General features: G+C 46.6%; 2 protein-coding genes and 2 non-coding genes across 6 annotated transcripts; all 4 read left to right on the top strand.

The window, feature by feature from the left end:
* Positions 1 to 34: 34 nt before the first annotated feature.
* RPL21 (ribosomal protein L21) lies at positions 35 to 5,003 on the top strand. 2 transcript variants are annotated; one of them, XM_065678483.1, is made up of 6 exons: positions 35 to 141; positions 1,288 to 1,366; positions 1,931 to 1,992; positions 3,125 to 3,237; positions 3,876 to 4,026; positions 4,871 to 5,003. In XM_065678483.1, exons 2-6 carry the CDS (start codon positions 1,300 to 1,302, stop codon positions 4,958 to 4,960), a joined length of 483 nt encoding a protein of 160 aa, XP_065534555.1. In that variant the 5' UTR covers positions 35 to 141; positions 1,288 to 1,299; the 3' UTR covers positions 4,961 to 5,003. The 2 variants fall into 2 exon arrangements, with proteins under 2 accessions (XP_065534555.1, XP_065534556.1); XM_065678484.1 differs by lacking the exon at positions 35 to 141 and adding an exon at positions 182 to 278.
* LOC136014195 (small nucleolar RNA SNORD102) lies at positions 2,826 to 2,900 on the top strand. Its single transcript, XR_010612540.1, has one exon. It is a non-coding gene; the product is annotated as a small nucleolar RNA SNORD102 (small nucleolar RNA).
* Positions 3,297 to 3,429, top strand: LOC136014208 (small nucleolar RNA SNORA27). The gene has a single exon (XR_010612552.1). It is a non-coding gene; the product is annotated as a small nucleolar RNA SNORA27 (small nucleolar RNA).
* Positions 5,004 to 10,307: 5,304 nt separating the features above from the next.
* On the top strand, positions 10,308 to 11,543 carry RASL11A (RAS like family 11 member A). 2 transcript variants are annotated; one of them, XM_065675856.1, is made up of 4 exons: positions 10,311 to 10,524; positions 10,611 to 10,667; positions 10,743 to 10,822; positions 11,008 to 11,543. In XM_065675856.1, exons 1-4 carry the CDS (start codon positions 10,404 to 10,406, stop codon positions 11,458 to 11,460), a joined length of 711 nt encoding a protein of 236 aa, XP_065531928.1. In that variant the 5' UTR covers positions 10,311 to 10,403; the 3' UTR covers positions 11,461 to 11,543. The 2 variants fall into 2 exon arrangements, with proteins under 2 accessions (XP_065531929.1, XP_065531928.1); XM_065675857.1 differs by lacking the exon at positions 10,611 to 10,667 and having other exon boundaries at positions 10,308 to 10,524.
* Positions 11,544 to 15,414: the final 3,871 nt, after the last annotated feature.

Here is a 15,414-nt window from a genome sequence, read left to right as displayed (position 1 = left end):
CAAGCAGGCGCGCAGGCAGGCGCCTCCCCGGAGTTTCTCTCAGGCGCGGCTCGGGCAGCCCCGCCAAGGCCCCGTTGTTAAGTGCGGCCGCGGCGCCGCCTCTTTCCTTTCGTCCCGGGACGCCATTTTGTAGGACGCACGGTGAGGTTCGCTGAGCCCTGCTTGCTGGCCTCAGGTGCCTCCGCGGCTCCGGGAGGGCGGCCGGGCCCCTTCCCGCTGCGCTGGTGGTGGGGCTGAGTGGCCGCTGGCTCTGACTGGGGCGGCGAGGTCTTGCTGTGGTAGGAGCCTGAGGGAGTGAGGGGGCCGCGGCCTGCGGGGCGTGGGTCGGGGCGCCGGGCCGGGAGGCTGCTGAGGGATGGAGGAGCCGCTGGGGCCAGCGGCAGTGCAGGTGTGGGGCTCCCCCGGGCCGGTGGCACACATGGCGGCGGGCCCGATCATCCCGGCCTTGCGTAGCCTGGGGGGCTGTGTCAGCCTCCCGAGGTAGGCCCCGACATGGGGAGCAGCGGGGCTTAGCTTTCGCTGACGGGCCTGGGGGTTGGCGTCTGTTCTGCGTAAGCATGTGCGCGCCTTGTACCAGGTGACATAGCGGCCCGTAAATCACAGAATCTTAGACTGGTTTGGGTTGAAAAAGACCTTAAAATCAGTTCATTCCAAGGCCCTTGCCACGGGCAGGAATCATGCCTTGTGTATGCTGTGTGAGGAGAGGCTGAGGCAACAAGGTATAGTCCACCAGGAACAGAGGTGCCTTTGGGGGCACTTGATGGCCCTGTGAGCAAGGTAGGAACATATGGCAGGAGCCGTATGTGTCACAGGCATGGTGGTTGGCAGGGCCATAAGGCAGAAGCATGAGACAAATAGCTTGAGGTAAAACGAGAAGCTCACACTGGGTGCAAGGGGGAAGTTTTAAATCATGAGAAAGGCCTCCAGCCAGGCTGCCCAGAGGGGAAGCTGTGCAGTAGTCTTTCCATCCTTGAAGAGTTCCAAGACCTGACTGGACAAAGACCTGCACAGCCTGGCCTGGTCATAGTAGATCTTGTTTTAAGGAGCAGGTTGAGCTAGGTAGCCTGTTATCATCCATTCTAACCTGAGTTACCCTGTGGTCCTTTTTTAAAAATACTGCTTTCTGTAGATTTCTAAGCTAATGGCACTGCTTGAATAGACCCAGCAATTTGGAAGTGGTGTCATTCTGAATTAGCTTGAAGTCTTGATTTTTCTGAAGTGTCTGGAAATGCTGTCAGTCAGATTTTTAGTCAACTCCTGGTTCTGAATAATTTGCATTTTTTACAGTAATAAGCCAAAATGACGAACACAAAGGGGAAGAGGAGGGGGACACGTTACATGTTCTCAAGGCCATTTCGCAAACATGGTGAGTATACCTTTCAGTAAGAACACTGCCTGTTGGATGTTAACAGTGCCTAGGTAGCATTCGTAAAACAGTGGCTTATGCCAAAGGATTTCTGACAATTTGGGCTCAAAACTGCTGCATGATACACAAGTAAACTGTCAGCTTTTGCAGCATATACATTGGATTCTGATTGCTTGACAGTAACAACACTGATTCTGTCAGTGCTTGAGAATTAATTTGAAGGTGAAGAAAATATTTCAAGAGTTACAGAATGTAGTTTTTTGTTTCTTAGCAATGTGCACTGAGAACAGCTGTGTTCACAACAAAGTGGTAGATAACTTAATGCCTTTCCAGCTTCTGCACTGAGGGTGAGAGTAAAGCTGTATTTTTTTCCTGAGTTAGTAGGATTTTTATTTTTTTCTTAATTAAAAGTGTGTGAAGAGGTAATTACTGCTTTTAAAAAATGGTTTGATTTCTCAGTGTTTTTGAAATTGAATTTATATTTGAAATACTGTTTCCCACCCAGTTTTGTGTGTGTGTGAAATTGGGGGCTTCATAAGTTTCCAAATCTGTGTCTTTTAACAGGAGTTGTCCCGCTGGCTACCTATATGCGCATCTACAAGAAGGGTGATATAGTTGATATCAAGGTACTTTCTATAATGCTGTGTAGTTAAAAGCTAAAGTAGTGTCATTCTTCTCAGTCGCCAGTTTCTTGAGGTGATCTTTCTTGTTGTTGTTACTTGGGTCATATACAAGTACTTGCTACTCACTTTTGAAGCGGTACTGGGACAACAGTGCTACTGAACCAGAAGTAACACTTCAGTGTCACAGTGATTTATGTAGAGTTTTATTTTTATATACATGTGTGTGTGTGCATATACATACATAAATATTTGGCTGTGCTTTGTTACTCCCATGTGCAGCTGAAAACCATGAGTGAAGGGTGCCATCTAATACTGGGATTGCTGTACAGTGCCTACTACTGCTACTTTGAAAGGAACCCCCTCCACCCCATCATTTTAGTAGATTTTCTGTTCTGCCTGACTTGTACTTTCTACTCAGAAGAGCCGTTATGGTGGTGTAGCTGATAGTTACATCTTGTGACCTTGTGTCACTGTAGGACTATACTTAAAATAAGAATGTACAGGGATTGTCATTGCAAAGCCATATTAAAACTAGAAACTAAGAAATAAATGTAAGGATACATCATATATATTAATACAGGAGAAAAGTGAAGAAGCATTTTCTATCACTTTGTATTTTCTATAAGTTGTCCTTTAAAATCCGCTGTACTTTCAAAATAAAGTTGTAGTGAATCTGAAAGTCTTTCACCAAGGATACCTGCTTTGTTGAATCCTTTAATTTCATTTGAAATGCAGAGTTTTAGCCATCATACAGGAGATGGTGTGTAATTTGCTTGCTTTTTGTTTGACTTTCTGAGAACTGCACTGTTTAAGATTAATACTTCTTGATACACTGGAGCTTGATGATGATTGTCTCATGTGATTGCTTGCTGAAAGCAAAGTGATCAGTCATTTCACCGACACTGAAAGCAACCAGAAGTGTCACAGCAAAGTTTGGTAGTCTTCAGATACAAATGCATGGCTATAAAATCTAATGTACAGATAAAATGTGAGTATTTTTAAATGAATCTCAAGTAATTTGAAATCTGTACTTTAAATAACTTCTGAAAGAAAAGTCATTGGTGCTTTTTGGGTTTTTTTTCCCCCCTTCCCCAAGTTAAAGTTTACACTTTATTCTTGTTTTACCTCTTAACAGGGTATGGGTACTGTTCAAAAAGGTATGCCCCACAAGTGTTACCATGGCAAGACTGGAAGGGTATATAATGTTACTCAGCATGCTGTGGGCATTATTGTTAACAAGCAGGTCAAGTAAGTACTGAAATTCCACTTCCTGAAACTTAGTGTTTATGAAAGTTGATCTGTAATTGCACCCTCCTTTCACTTTGCCAGTTAGACAGCTATTGTCTTGATTGGTCATTCAAGGTGGGTAAAGTGTATATCCTTTTTATAACCCAAGCAAATGATGCTTATTTGACTTGGATCCTGTCAGAGGAAACAGTTTTTATTGAGCAGCACACAAAGTGACATTACCTAACGGGGCTTTTCAGCCAAATCTCACATTGGTACTGAAGCTCTTTTAAGTATTAGCTTGTAGCTCTGTTCACTAGATTTTTGAACAGCTTGGACAGAAAAGGGCAACTGGTGTTTTTTTCCAGGAACTGGAGTACAATACTAACACAGTTCTTTGTGTGCTACAAGGTTGAAATTTACATGTTCTCCACAATCTTAATCCAAAATTGTCAGCACATTATCATATATTAATAAGCTCTCAGTTACCAAAGTTATATATGGTTTGCATCTGCAGCAATGTATTTTGAGTGATTGCTCTTTAAAGAAAAATTATCTGTGATTTTGCTTATGGAGTTACTCCTCTAAGGCCCATAAAACTAGCTTTGAAGTGGCCTTTTTTTCAAGTGCAGTAAATTAAAACTGATTTCCTTTCTTAGGGGTAAGATTCTTGCCAAGAGAATCAATGTGCGCATTGAGCATATTAAACATTCCAAGAGCAGAGACAGCTTTCTGCAGCGTGTGAAGGAGAATGAAAGGAAGAAAAAGGAAGCAAAAGAAAAAGGCATTTGGGTTCAACTGAAACGCCAGGTAATATTTTTGTTGTAGTTGGCACATGGTTGATTCAGTTCACAGAAAGCCCCCTCAAACAGGTAAAACCATACCAGTTGAGTAAAATGTTGTGTTCGTCCAACATATCAATGCTACACTTTTTCTGAGCTCTTTTTGTGTCTTTTGAAGACAAACCCTCCCCAAAAAAACACCTATTCTGAAAACCCCATGTCTGTGGCAGATTGTGTGGAAGTGTTTGTTGCTCCCACCCTCACTTCCTGCAAAAGGACTGTGAACCCAAGTTACTTTTGGTGGTTTTTCTTTCAGAGTAGAGTGGCAGCATTCAGTGTGTCTGCCTCTGAGCTGTCCGATATGTTTGGTACCTGAACAGACCTGTGGTGTTCCTGGGTGGAGATGTCAGCCTTGGCTGCGAACAAAGGGTCAGGTGCTTCCTGTTCTGCTGACCTGCAGCAGAAGCTTTGGCTGATTTCTAGGAGTAGTGTTGACTTTGATTTAGTTGACTTTAGCTACAGCAATTTTTGTTGTAACCCTGAAGAAAACAGTAAATAGCGTGACTTCAGAGAGTGAGATAACAGTTGTTGCTTGTGGAACTGCAGGGTACATTAACACTTTGTGTTAGTTTAGATTAATAAATTGCAGGAGGTAAAGTGTAGGGATTTTACATTCAGCAAAGTCACACACAGTTCCTAGCAGATAAATTTTTTTCTGCTGTTCTTTGAATCAAAGTGCAAAGAAACTGTTAACGGTAAAATTGCTGTAATGTCAATAAAATAAGGTGCTCAGTGGTTGTCAAAATTAATTTTCTGTAAGGTTGCTTTTGAGTTTTAGTGTCATGAGTTTGTTTTTTTTTCTTTGTTTACAGCCTGCTCCACCAAGAGAAGCACACTTCGTGAGAACTAATGGCAAGGACCCGGAGCTGCTGGAGCCAATTCCCTATGAATTCATGGCATAAGGCACTTTTAAAAGAAGTAAATTAAAGATCTGGTTTTGGACAAGTGTATGTGATTGTGGCTAATTTCTTCAGGGCTGGTTGTTAGGTTTTTTTAACAGGTGCTTTAGAAACCTTTTGTTTTACTGAAGTTTGTTTATTCAACTTGCCTTACTTTGTGCTTGGTCATTTACATCATCCACAGCTTTTGCTTATCAGTTTAGTCATTCATAGACACCATAAATCCTGGGAACACTGAAACTTGCTAAAGCTTAGTGATGATCGTGAGGCGATATGAGAGAATGTGGAATATTTCACCAGTAAACTAAGGACATGTGCAAAGAGTTGTACAGGAAGTTTATTTTCTTTTTTTTTTTTGTGAAAAAGGTATATATATGTTATCCCTTTTTTTTGGGAAAAGGGATAACAAGCTTCAGATTCCATTGGTAGAAGCTTTTGGTTAAGGGGCCTCAAATTAATACCAAAGAATTGTGGAAACAGTTTTTGAAAGCAGCCTCTTAAGAAATGGCTGCAAGCAGATTTTGGTGTTTTGCCGCTGGAACCTGTGAAGAAAGGGGTTTTAGAACACCCCAGGCCAATAAGCATTCTTATGAAATAATAGTGGTTTAGAAATAAGGCTTTAATTCCAAAACTGCCAGCCTTTGTGATTTGATTTTTACCATTTTAATTGGCTCTCATGGCTGAACACTGTATTTTGTATGTTTATTTCATGTCTGTTGAATCTAAACTTTTCCCTGAATGTTCGAACTCGTTCCTGTCATCCCACTGATCTGTTGCTACTTCCTTCACAAAACCCAGCGTTTAAGTGGAAGAAGTCTTCAGCTGACTACTAACCAACCAGTGCTATTTTTGTGAGCGTTGTTTGAAACTGTGAGGAGTGCTAAAGAAAGTGCTGAGGGTGATCTGCTTGGTTAGCTTTGAAAGTGCATAAACTCAAGCTTAGCTGTGTTGCGGGTATTGATAAGTAATATTTTACCTTTTTAAATGTGGTGTAAGGCATTGCTTAGCTGCCAGTAATGTCTGCCTGTAGAGCAGCATTAGAGAAACTAGTGACCTCAAGCCATTTGCAGGTATTGACTGTTAAAAATTGTTGAATAGGTAGTTGCAGGACAGCTAAAAAGTTTGGGAAAGAATGAGGTTTGCTTTTGCCCTTAATTCTGAGGTGCCTTAAGCATAAGTGTCAAACTGTACAGGTTTATAGATAAAGGATGAATGGCTGCTTGCTCTTACCTACCATTTCATTGTGAGTGTTCCCGTTCTCACGGAATGCAGCTTTTGGACATTGAATTCATTGTATGGCTTGGCCTGGTATTTAAGGGTGACAGGCTTTAGGTACTGAATGCTCAAAGTCCCAGTGAGCAGATGCTATGTTTGAAGTTTCTCCAAGCTTCCATTTCAGAAGATAGAACAGGCTGTATTGTTGGAATGACTTTGGAAATGCCTTGAAGAAGATGGAACAAAGCTTCTCCTTTAGCAGACTGATGGGTGATGCTGATAGTGTCTTTTGACACCATACGTATTGGACATAGAGTGCACCACCATCTCCTGAAGGAAGGCTGATGAATCTTAACTTCTGTTGTCACAGTTTATGCACTTAGCTTTTATGACCAGGCAGGGTTTTGTTGAAGCAGCTACATCTGTATGCTGAGCCTTAGACCTTCATCATCTTTGGCTTGCCAGTTTCCACAGCAATTTAAAATCCCTATTTGGCTCACAAGATAAGCATCGTTTTGTATTAGGAAAGGAGGAATTAAGTGGGAGGCTTCATTGGGTACAATCTTCAGTGATGGTGTTTTTACATTTTCTTCACATGGTTGTCTAAGTTATTTGGTTCCGTGTTTGGTTTGTACTTAACTGTCAGGATTGCAGTGAATTAGCTGTAACATCATGATGGGATGGTTACCAGTAACTGTAAGTGGTAGGGAGTAATAAACTTCTGAATTTATTTTCAACAATTTGGAATAGTAAGACTAGGCAGCATGCTGGGATCTCATTTAAGAGCTGTGCTTCTGGAGAAGCTGTGCATTACAACAGTTCTCAATCCATTTACTGTCAGTGTTTTTAGAGTCACTATGCCGACAGTAGATACTCATAAATGTGTTTGGAAGTTGTGTGTGGGCTGGTAGCAAAAGGAGGGAATGCTTTCCTTGGTCAGGATTCCCAGAAATGACTGAAAATGAAGCTGGTTTGTACAGGAAGAGGGTGGCCTTTTGAGCAGGGGTGAGTGTTTGAAAGCAGGACAAGATAGCTACAGCTTAATCTATCTTGGGTTTATAGATGCTGCCTGTTAGTTGTCCTTGGTGCAGTGGTAGTTTTCCTGGGTAGTCTAAAGTTTGCAGCAGCACAACGCAGGTATTTATCAGTCTTAGTACCTGCTATTGAAGTTTGCTTCCCATGTGTTTAGCACAGTTGTGACAAAAGGTGTAGATCTGTGAAAAGTTGTGGAAGTCCTGTCAGGACACTCTCAGTCATGAAACTAGTGTCTAAATTGAAAAGTGTTTTTCTTGGTAGAATAGTTTTAAGTATGTGCAGAACTTGCAGAAGATTTGGGAGGGGAGTGAGTGATTTTGGCAGTTCAGCCTCTGCCCCCTTGGGTGAAGGAAGCATGTTTTCTTAGGGTGTTTGGGGTTGCAGGTTTATCTCCCCTTTTGGCTTGCTCTGGAAGGGGTTATACACACTTAAACCCATTGGCTGTAACTGGTTGTCTACACCCCTGTTCTCAGGCTGTGCCTGGAAAGCAAAATCTTGCAGTGAGCCTGCCAGCTACAGAGAGGGTGTTTTCACACTGTGACAGTTGAATTTTGTTTCATTCCATGATACTTCGAATTGTGGAGAGCTGTTGTGGAATATGCAAAGCTGCAGGTTTCGCATGTAACTGGACACACCTTGAACTGCTAGGATTCAGGAATCAATTCAAGTCAGTTTTGCTGAAGTTCAGTATTAATGTTGCCTGTCTTCCAGTCCTCTTCTGGTACAGAGGCTTCATTATCCCAGAGCTGGTGCACAGCTTGTCCCTATACAACATGTGAAAGGATAAAGCGCTTATAGATTAGCACAAGCTGTTATGCTTCAGTGTAGTGCTTTGTCTCTGTTCCTCGGAGCTCAGTTACAAGGTGGGGGCTGAGCTTTCGGCTCCTAACCAGGTTTTACTGCCTTGGACTTTGCAGCTGGTTCCCTGCCGAAGACCCTGCCAAATATCTCCTGTTGTCTCTCTGAGAAGAAGCAAGGAAGCCTTCTGAGCTGTCAGCTTCATCTGTTTTAGGCTGTCACTGACACCAAGACCTGAGGCTCCCTGAGGGCTGTACAGGCAGTTAGTGCTAATGCTGTGCTTGGCCAGGGAGGACAGTGAAAGGTCAGAAAGGACTGGGGAGGAGGAACCATGCCTGTGCAGAGGGGTTGCAGGCTGAGGACCCCAGGAGGAAGCAGTTGAAGTGTGTATACCTGAGCAGGGTGGGGGATGTTCAAACACCTTCAGCCCCATTCCTTGAGGGAGAAGGCAGGTAAGCAGCTGTAAGAGGATATACAAACAACTGCTTTTGTAATCTTCTGCTGTGTGTATCAGGGGAAACAGTCTTGAGGACAGCTAATCTGAGCCCCAGTTGCTTCAGCCTACTGAGCTGCTTCTGCTGCACCAGAGTTAGGTGGTGATGGAGAAACAGCCCGTTGATCCCTGGAAATCGCTTCATTTGCTGGGTGTCCTGCCTGTGTTTCCGTGCTGTCATCTCTGTGCTTGACTATCACTGTTTGCCCTTTGGGGATGCTCTCAGCAGCAGGCGAGGCAGCATGCCCAGAAGCGGGGAGTTCCTTGAGTTTTGTGGTTGGTGATTGCTTAATACTGCTACATTCACAACTCAGCACCTGGGAATCAGCTGCCTGGGACAGACTCATTTTGGTGGCATTCTTCCAAGGGCAAGTTAAATGTGCTCCAACAGCTCCTTGTAAAGAAATGTATAAAAACAGTCTGTGTTAACACGGTGAGCAAGGCCAAAGCAAAATACCATGGCAGTGGGAGCAGATGACAACAGCACCAACCTCTGGAAGCCAAACGCTTTTAGGGATAAAAGAGAAATCTTGTTTACAAAAATAAAGGCTTGTTGGCATGATGGGGAAGTAGAAATTCTAGAGGCAATCAGTTTTTCAGGTTAAAAGTGGCCTTGATGTTATCTGCAAGGAGCAGCTCCTCCCCATCCTTGTCCTCATGGCATCAAGGATTCTTCTCTCAGGACCATCTTCACTGGTAGAGCAGAGCTGGCAGCATTCCTTGTTGTGAATTTTCGTGTCACTAGAGGGACTGAAGTGAGGATGTCTGAAGAAACACACAGCAGGTCAGTACCTGGACTCTCATGGTTGTAGGGAGAAAGTAAGAGGGAGGACAAGAGGAAAGTGAGGAAAACCGTGACTTGTCACTGCATGAATCTTCAAGAGCTGTGCTGAAGGGGAGGGGAAGGTGACCATGTACAGCCTCAGTACAAAGCTCTGCTGAGGTTCAGCTTGGCTGCTTGTGGATATCCAGGACCAGTGCTGCCCTGAGCATCAGCCCTGCAGCTACCACGGTGGCTCCATCCCTGTGTGGTTACAAGCTGTGAAGCCACAGACCCATCTGGCTCCTTTCCAGTGCCAGTCTGCTACCCTCCGTGTTGTTTCCTGCTGGCTTGTGTTACATATCTGCCTGATAAAGCAGCCCCTGAATGGATTATTTTGTAAACACTTAACACACTTGCAAAGCAGGAGCTGTTCTGTGGGAGCCAGGGCAACAGTTTGTAGAGATGAAAGCATCCATGCTGCTGCTGGCAGGTTTGAGGCTCGTGGGGGAGCCACCTCTCTTCTCTGAAACTTTATTCCACCTTAAAAACCTGAAGAGCCTAATCCAGACCTCGAGGCCCTGTGGACCACTCTGGTTTCAGGACTGGCTGTTGCTTGATCCAGAGTCTGGGATTTCAACACTGGCTCTGGAGGGATGTGTCCAGGTGTGGGAAACAGAATAATCCGGAGTGTAAGAATAAACCACTTCCTCTCAATCCTGACTCACATCCCCGCTGCAGGGAGGGTGCGGGAAGCCGCAGCCTGTTGCAGTGGTGGAGGTGCACCCTCCCCAACACGCGAGACTGGTGCTGCCTCCCACCTGCCCCGGAGGAGGGCGGGGTGCTGGGGTGCCGGCCCCGACCCGGGCCGCAGGTCGCACGGCCGGACCGGGCTGTCCCCGCTCTGGGGGACGGGGCTGTGGGGAGCGGTGCCATAGGGTGGGCAGCGAGCGGGGCCACAGCTGGGGAGGGCTGCGGGGGGTGGGAGGTGCGGCGGGGGGCGGTACCGCCGAGGGGCGGCCCCGCGCACGGCGCTGCCGCCGGAGCCTTTAAGAGCCGGCGGCGGCCGCCCGCGCTGGGCGCTGCCTGAGCCGGCAGGGACCGAGCGGAACCGGACCGAGCGGAGCCGCCGGGCCGCCCCTCCCATGCGCCTGCCGAGTATGTCCCAGCCCTTCCTACTGGCGCCCATCGCCGAGTGCGCGCCGGGGCTGCCCGGCCCCCAGGTCCGCCTGGCAGTACTGGGTGCCCGCGGCGTCGGCAAGAGCGGTGAGTGCCGGGGCTGCGGTCCGTGCCCCTCTCCCTTGCCGTGCGCGCCCATCCGTCCCGCCTAACGCGGCCGCTCTGTGTTTCAGCGATGATCGTGCGGTTCCTGACGAAGCGCTTCATCGGGGACTACGAGCCCAACACAGGTGAGGCGGCGGCGGCGGGCGGCCGGTGCGGGGTCCCGCTGCCGCGGGTGGTGCCTGACGCTCTGTGTCCCCCAGGCAGCCTCTACTCCCGGCTCGTCCGCCTAGAGGGTGACCACGTTGCCGTGCAGATCCAGGACACGCCGGGGTGCATCCAGGTACCAGCCGCTTTTCTCTGCCACCTGAAGGCTCAGCTTTTGAGCCCGTTTCCTCCAAGGCCAGGCTTGGTCTCCTAAGACAAAGCTCAGGCTTCCCTTTAGACCTCTTTAACGGTGCCACCTATGCTACAGGCTTTATGCTTTCACTGCCTGATGCCAAAGTTGTGCTGTCTGTTGTACTGCAGGTGCAGGAGGACTGTGTGGAGGTGCTGGACGCCCTGTCCTGGTGCGTGAAATGGGCAGAGGGCTTCCTCCTGGTCTACTCCATCACAGACTACAGCAGCTACCAGGTAGTTCGGCCCCTCTACCAGCACATACGCAGGGTCCACCCGGACGCCAGGACCCCGATCATTATCGTGGGGAACAAAGCTGACCTCCTCCACGCCCGGCAAGTGCAGGCGAAGGAGGGACTACAGCTGGCGAATGAACTGGGCAGCCTGTTCTTGGAGATCTCCACGAGTGACGACTCCCAGGGCGTCTGCGATGTGTTCCAGTACCTGTGCAAGGAGCTCAGCAAACTGCAGCATGCCGGCAGCACGGACAGGAGGCGGGCATCCATCATCCCTCGGCCCAAGTCTCCCAACATGCAAGATCTAAAGAGACGTTTCAAACAGGCTTTATCTTCCAAAGTCAAATAAACCCCTGTGGTGAGATCCTGTGTGATCCAATAGACCTTATTTTTGTAAACTAGTTAATAAAAATCTTTATTTTTGTACTAACACCAGTGGTATGGAAGTAAGTATGTCAAAGCTTGCGATTTCGTTGCCATTCTCTCTTGTTTGACTGGTTGGGGTTTTTTTTACAGTAAGAGAAAAAGATGCATAGCAACTAAATAGAGGTAGTTGGAGAAGGGGATTTTTGCCAGGAGGGTTTGATTCCATTTCTGTTTTGGGCTGGGGTTTGCTGTTTGACACTGCTCAAATAACTTTTGGGGGGCCTCAGTTTCCTCTTTCCAAAATGGGGGTGATAATGATGTAACACTCAGCTGCCTTTATAGAATGTTTGAAAGCCTTTGATGGAAAGCTTGATATGGAGAAAGGAAAAAAAAAAAGCTCTATTAAACATGGAAACAAAACTGCCTGTAAGAGTTCTGATTATCGTGGGATCACTTTCTTCCCTCAAAACTGCTGTTTTGCCTGCACCTGTAACTGCCTGAATGATAATAAGCTGCTGGGAATGAGCTCCGATTTCTGATGTGCTTTGGAGTAATCAATGCCACAGAATTAATCTCTTGAGCCCTCAGTATTTAACAGGAGGGTTGAGTTCCTCCTACAGATTACCATGGGACAAAGTGCTGAGCAATCCGCAGCAGAGGAGGGTGTGGGATGGCTGTTGCGTTCTCTGGAGATGTGTGGTAGGAAGGACAGATGCGTAGGCTCCCTTAACAGAAAATAGCAGAAAATAGCTACTTTTAAAAGGAATCACATCTCTGTGTTCCCCAGATCAATTTTGTAGCCATTAGAAACAGGTCAGATGTTTTACTCTCATTGTACGGAAGCTCTAACCCATACTAGAATGATTTTTATTAACTGTTTGCTGAGTGTTTGAGCATGGCATGTGGGGTTTCCACTTCAAATCTGCCTCTGAAGTATGTGCACAGTGTTGGTAAGAAAATAAAGCTGTGCTTCGCGCTGGGTAGAAGGTATGGAAGTGGAGTAATCTGTACTGGAGGAACCTCGCTGTTCCCATTCAAGACAACTCCAGTAAGGTTTTACTTTGCTCTTAAACTATGAGATTAAAAAAAGATCATTTTCTTTCCTTTTGCTGGGAAAGGCAGGTAGCTGCTGTGTAAGTCCCTGTGCTGCAGGGATGCTGCTGTGCCTTGCAGTTAGAGAGGTGTTTCTGATCCCTGGGGCTTGAAGCTTTCCGGAACAGCTCCATTCTTGATCTGCAGATGAAAGTCTCCCTGGTGGTGATAACTGAGGGAAGAGTGACCAAGCAAATTAAGCATGATGCTCTATGAGGAAGCATCAGAGGCAAGTGTTAGTATTGGGTAGGGGTGTGGGATGCTTGCAGGACTGTTCCCCATCCAGGGCCACGTGCACAACATCAGTCGGGCACATGAGATAGCTGTGTACCTCCTTTATGAAAGCCTTGCGCTGCCCTACCAAAGGGAATGGGAAGCTGAATGGAGGCAGTTCCAGACCTGCAGGAACCAAAACTGGGACCAAAACTTTTATTCATGGAAGTGCCCAAACATGGTGATGTCTGGGACAAAACAAATGACTGCTTAAAACACATTTTAAATAACTCTTTGCTGTGAGAGATGCTCTGCCAGGCCCAGGATTCTGGGCAGGGAGAGAGCATTGGTGGGAATGAGCATGAACTTGAATTCACCACACTGGTCATAAATTCACAGGGAAATCTGAACGGGAGCTGAAAAATCAGAATTGGGGTATTTATGCAGCATTTCACTGTCCTGAAATCGTGGATAACAAGAGAAATTGCTGCTGTGATAGGGTTTTGGTTGTTTTTTAAACGGTAGCCTTTGTCTTTGGAAATAATAAATCTCAATTCCTTACTCATGTATTCAGTACAGAGTTTCACCAAGCAAGTTGCTAAAGGTATCTAGGTCATACATGGACACAAAATACGCTAAAAGGACAGGTAATGTACACTGGACCTGTCTGCGTCTTCCCATGGTCGTTAAAAGCCAGGTGAAAGATGGGATTAGGCACCAATCTCTGGCAAAGCAGGAGCTCGGGGCCCTGCTGTGGTAGAGGGGAAGAGGTTGAGCAGGAGCAAGAGTGTAAATGCAGTCATTTGCCCCATCTCTGCTATGGGGAGAACCTAAAGAGATGTCCCCTGTTATGTAGGCACTCACATTTAGGTGGAGGTACAAATCTTTCTGTTCCCTCCCCACACTTCCCATGCTGATGGGCTGGTTTGGCTACATGTGGGAGCAGAATGAGGCCTCTTGGGGATGTAATGAGGAATCTTGCTGTCTAAAGGATGCCCATGGCAGGGAGGGAAGGAGGGTTGCTCTGACCTGCTTCCAGTCTAAGGCAGCAGCTGAGCTGGGTCATTCTGGATAACACTTTGGGTACAGGTACATAAATCTAAGCCATCTGTCAGAATTTGACCCAGTAGCACAGACTTACCTTACCCAGAAGTTTTCAGCCCATAAAACCCTGAGCTGATGGGCAAAGAACAGGAGGAGCCTGCTGGCTCCCAGCTCATTTTGCCCAAGCACCTTCTTCAGTCCTGGGTGAGCAGACAAACAGAAGCACACCAAGGTAGGAAGGGAAAAGCATCTCTCCAGTGCTAGCAGACAAGCTCCAAAGCCTTGTTTCTCTTGGGCCATGGCCACTCATACCCTCCCTATTGTTTCTTTGCCACCATCACTCTCTAAGTCCTCCACCCAGAGGCAAGGGTGGCTTCAGGAAGATAAGTAGGGCACTGCCTGGGTTTTCTCCTTGATCAGAGGAAAATATGTGTCTGCCTCCTTCCTCCCACCACCTCTGCTGTGAAACAGAATGGCAGCAATTTCCCCTGACAAGGTGGGTGAGTGGGTTCTCAGAAGCAAGGATGTGTGCGGCATCACACACTATTGTGGCTGCTCCTACATCAGCATCTCCCCCTGTTGGGCTATTTTGTCTAGCTATCTCTGCTGAGATCATCCAGTAGTGCTTTAAGACTTCATGAATTTTAAAGTAGCAGCTGCCATCAACTTGTTCTGCTCTTCAGTTCAGGAGCAGCAGATCCCTTGACAGAGATAGGGATGTTTTCTTCAAAAGGCATCTCAGATGCCTTGCTTTCTGCCCTGGACCTAGGCTGCTTCCTTGCTGCCTCTTGGCCTGGACTTGGCTATCATGTGTTGGTCACATGTGTTGGTCAGTGATGCAGGTCCATGCTGTATTTGTGTGGTTTGTTTGGATGAAGGACCTTGGATAAGACAGACCATGGACAAGAAGCACTGCATTCACACCATGGGCAAGAGCTTGGTTCCAGCTTCAGATAGGGAGCAAAAGTGGTGGAGGCTTGGATGGACAGACAACTAGAAACAAATCTGCATCTCATGCCTGGACCTTCTATAAAACAGTTTTAGTCTTGGCAGACTTGAACAGCTTTTGTTGAAGCTGCTGTGTATTTAGGAAGGTCTGGATAGGCTCAGAATAATTCCTTTGGGGAAAGCTGACCTTCTGCAGCAGCTGTTGCACTTGGTGCATGACCACTGGACATTCACACTGGTAAGACAGCAGGACCCCTTCAGTTGCTCCTGAAGTCAGGATGCAAAGCCAGTCATCCTTCTGGAAATAGTATCTCCAGGGATGATGCTGTCTCTGCATCACATGCAATCCTCCAAAGAGCTGCCTTCCTGAGAAACCTTCAGAGTGATGCCCCTGAAAACCTTATTGTGGGTTAGAGAGTGGCTCACCAAAGAGTATCTCAGCTTGGATGCTGGGCAATTAGTGACAATTCAGACATTCAGCAAAACCCCACTGATTCTCAGACTTGCTCTTCCACCACCCCCCTCTTCCCACCTGTCTGAAAAGAAGGAGAAAGCAATGCCTTTTTATTGGAAATGCTTCTGAGATAGTTGGTTTATGAAGTTTTCCTACTACATTCATTGCTGATTCTCCTGACTGAAA

The sequence above is a fragment of the Lathamus discolor genome, chromosome 4 (genome assembly GCF_037157495.1).
Source record: "Lathamus discolor isolate bLatDis1 chromosome 4, bLatDis1.hap1, whole genome shotgun sequence".
NCBI classification, from domain to species: Eukaryota; Metazoa; Chordata; class Aves; order Psittaciformes; family Psittacidae; genus Lathamus; species Lathamus discolor.
This window is presented reverse-complemented; position numbering and strand designations above follow the sequence as displayed.

Coding starts and splice junctions, on each gene's coding strand:
- RPL21 (XM_065678483.1), top strand. CDS start 1,300: ATGACGAACACAAAGGGGAAGAGGAGGGGGACACGTTACATGTTCTCA. Junction 1,367..1,930: donor AAGGCCATTTCGCAAACATG/GTGAGTATACCT, acceptor GTCTTTTAACAG/GAGTTGTCCCGCTGGCTACC. Junction 4,027..4,870: donor GGGTTCAACTGAAACGCCAG/GTAATATTTTTG, acceptor CTTTGTTTACAG/CCTGCTCCACCAAGAGAAGC.
- RASL11A (XM_065675856.1), top strand. CDS start 10,404: ATGCGCCTGCCGAGTATGTCCCAGCCCTTCCTACTGGCGCCCATCGCC. Junction 10,525..10,610: donor CCGCGGCGTCGGCAAGAGCG/GTGAGTGCCGGG, acceptor TCTGTGTTTCAG/CGATGATCGTGCGGTTCCTG. Junction 10,823..11,007: donor ACACGCCGGGGTGCATCCAG/GTACCAGCCGCT, acceptor GTTGTACTGCAG/GTGCAGGAGGACTGTGTGGA.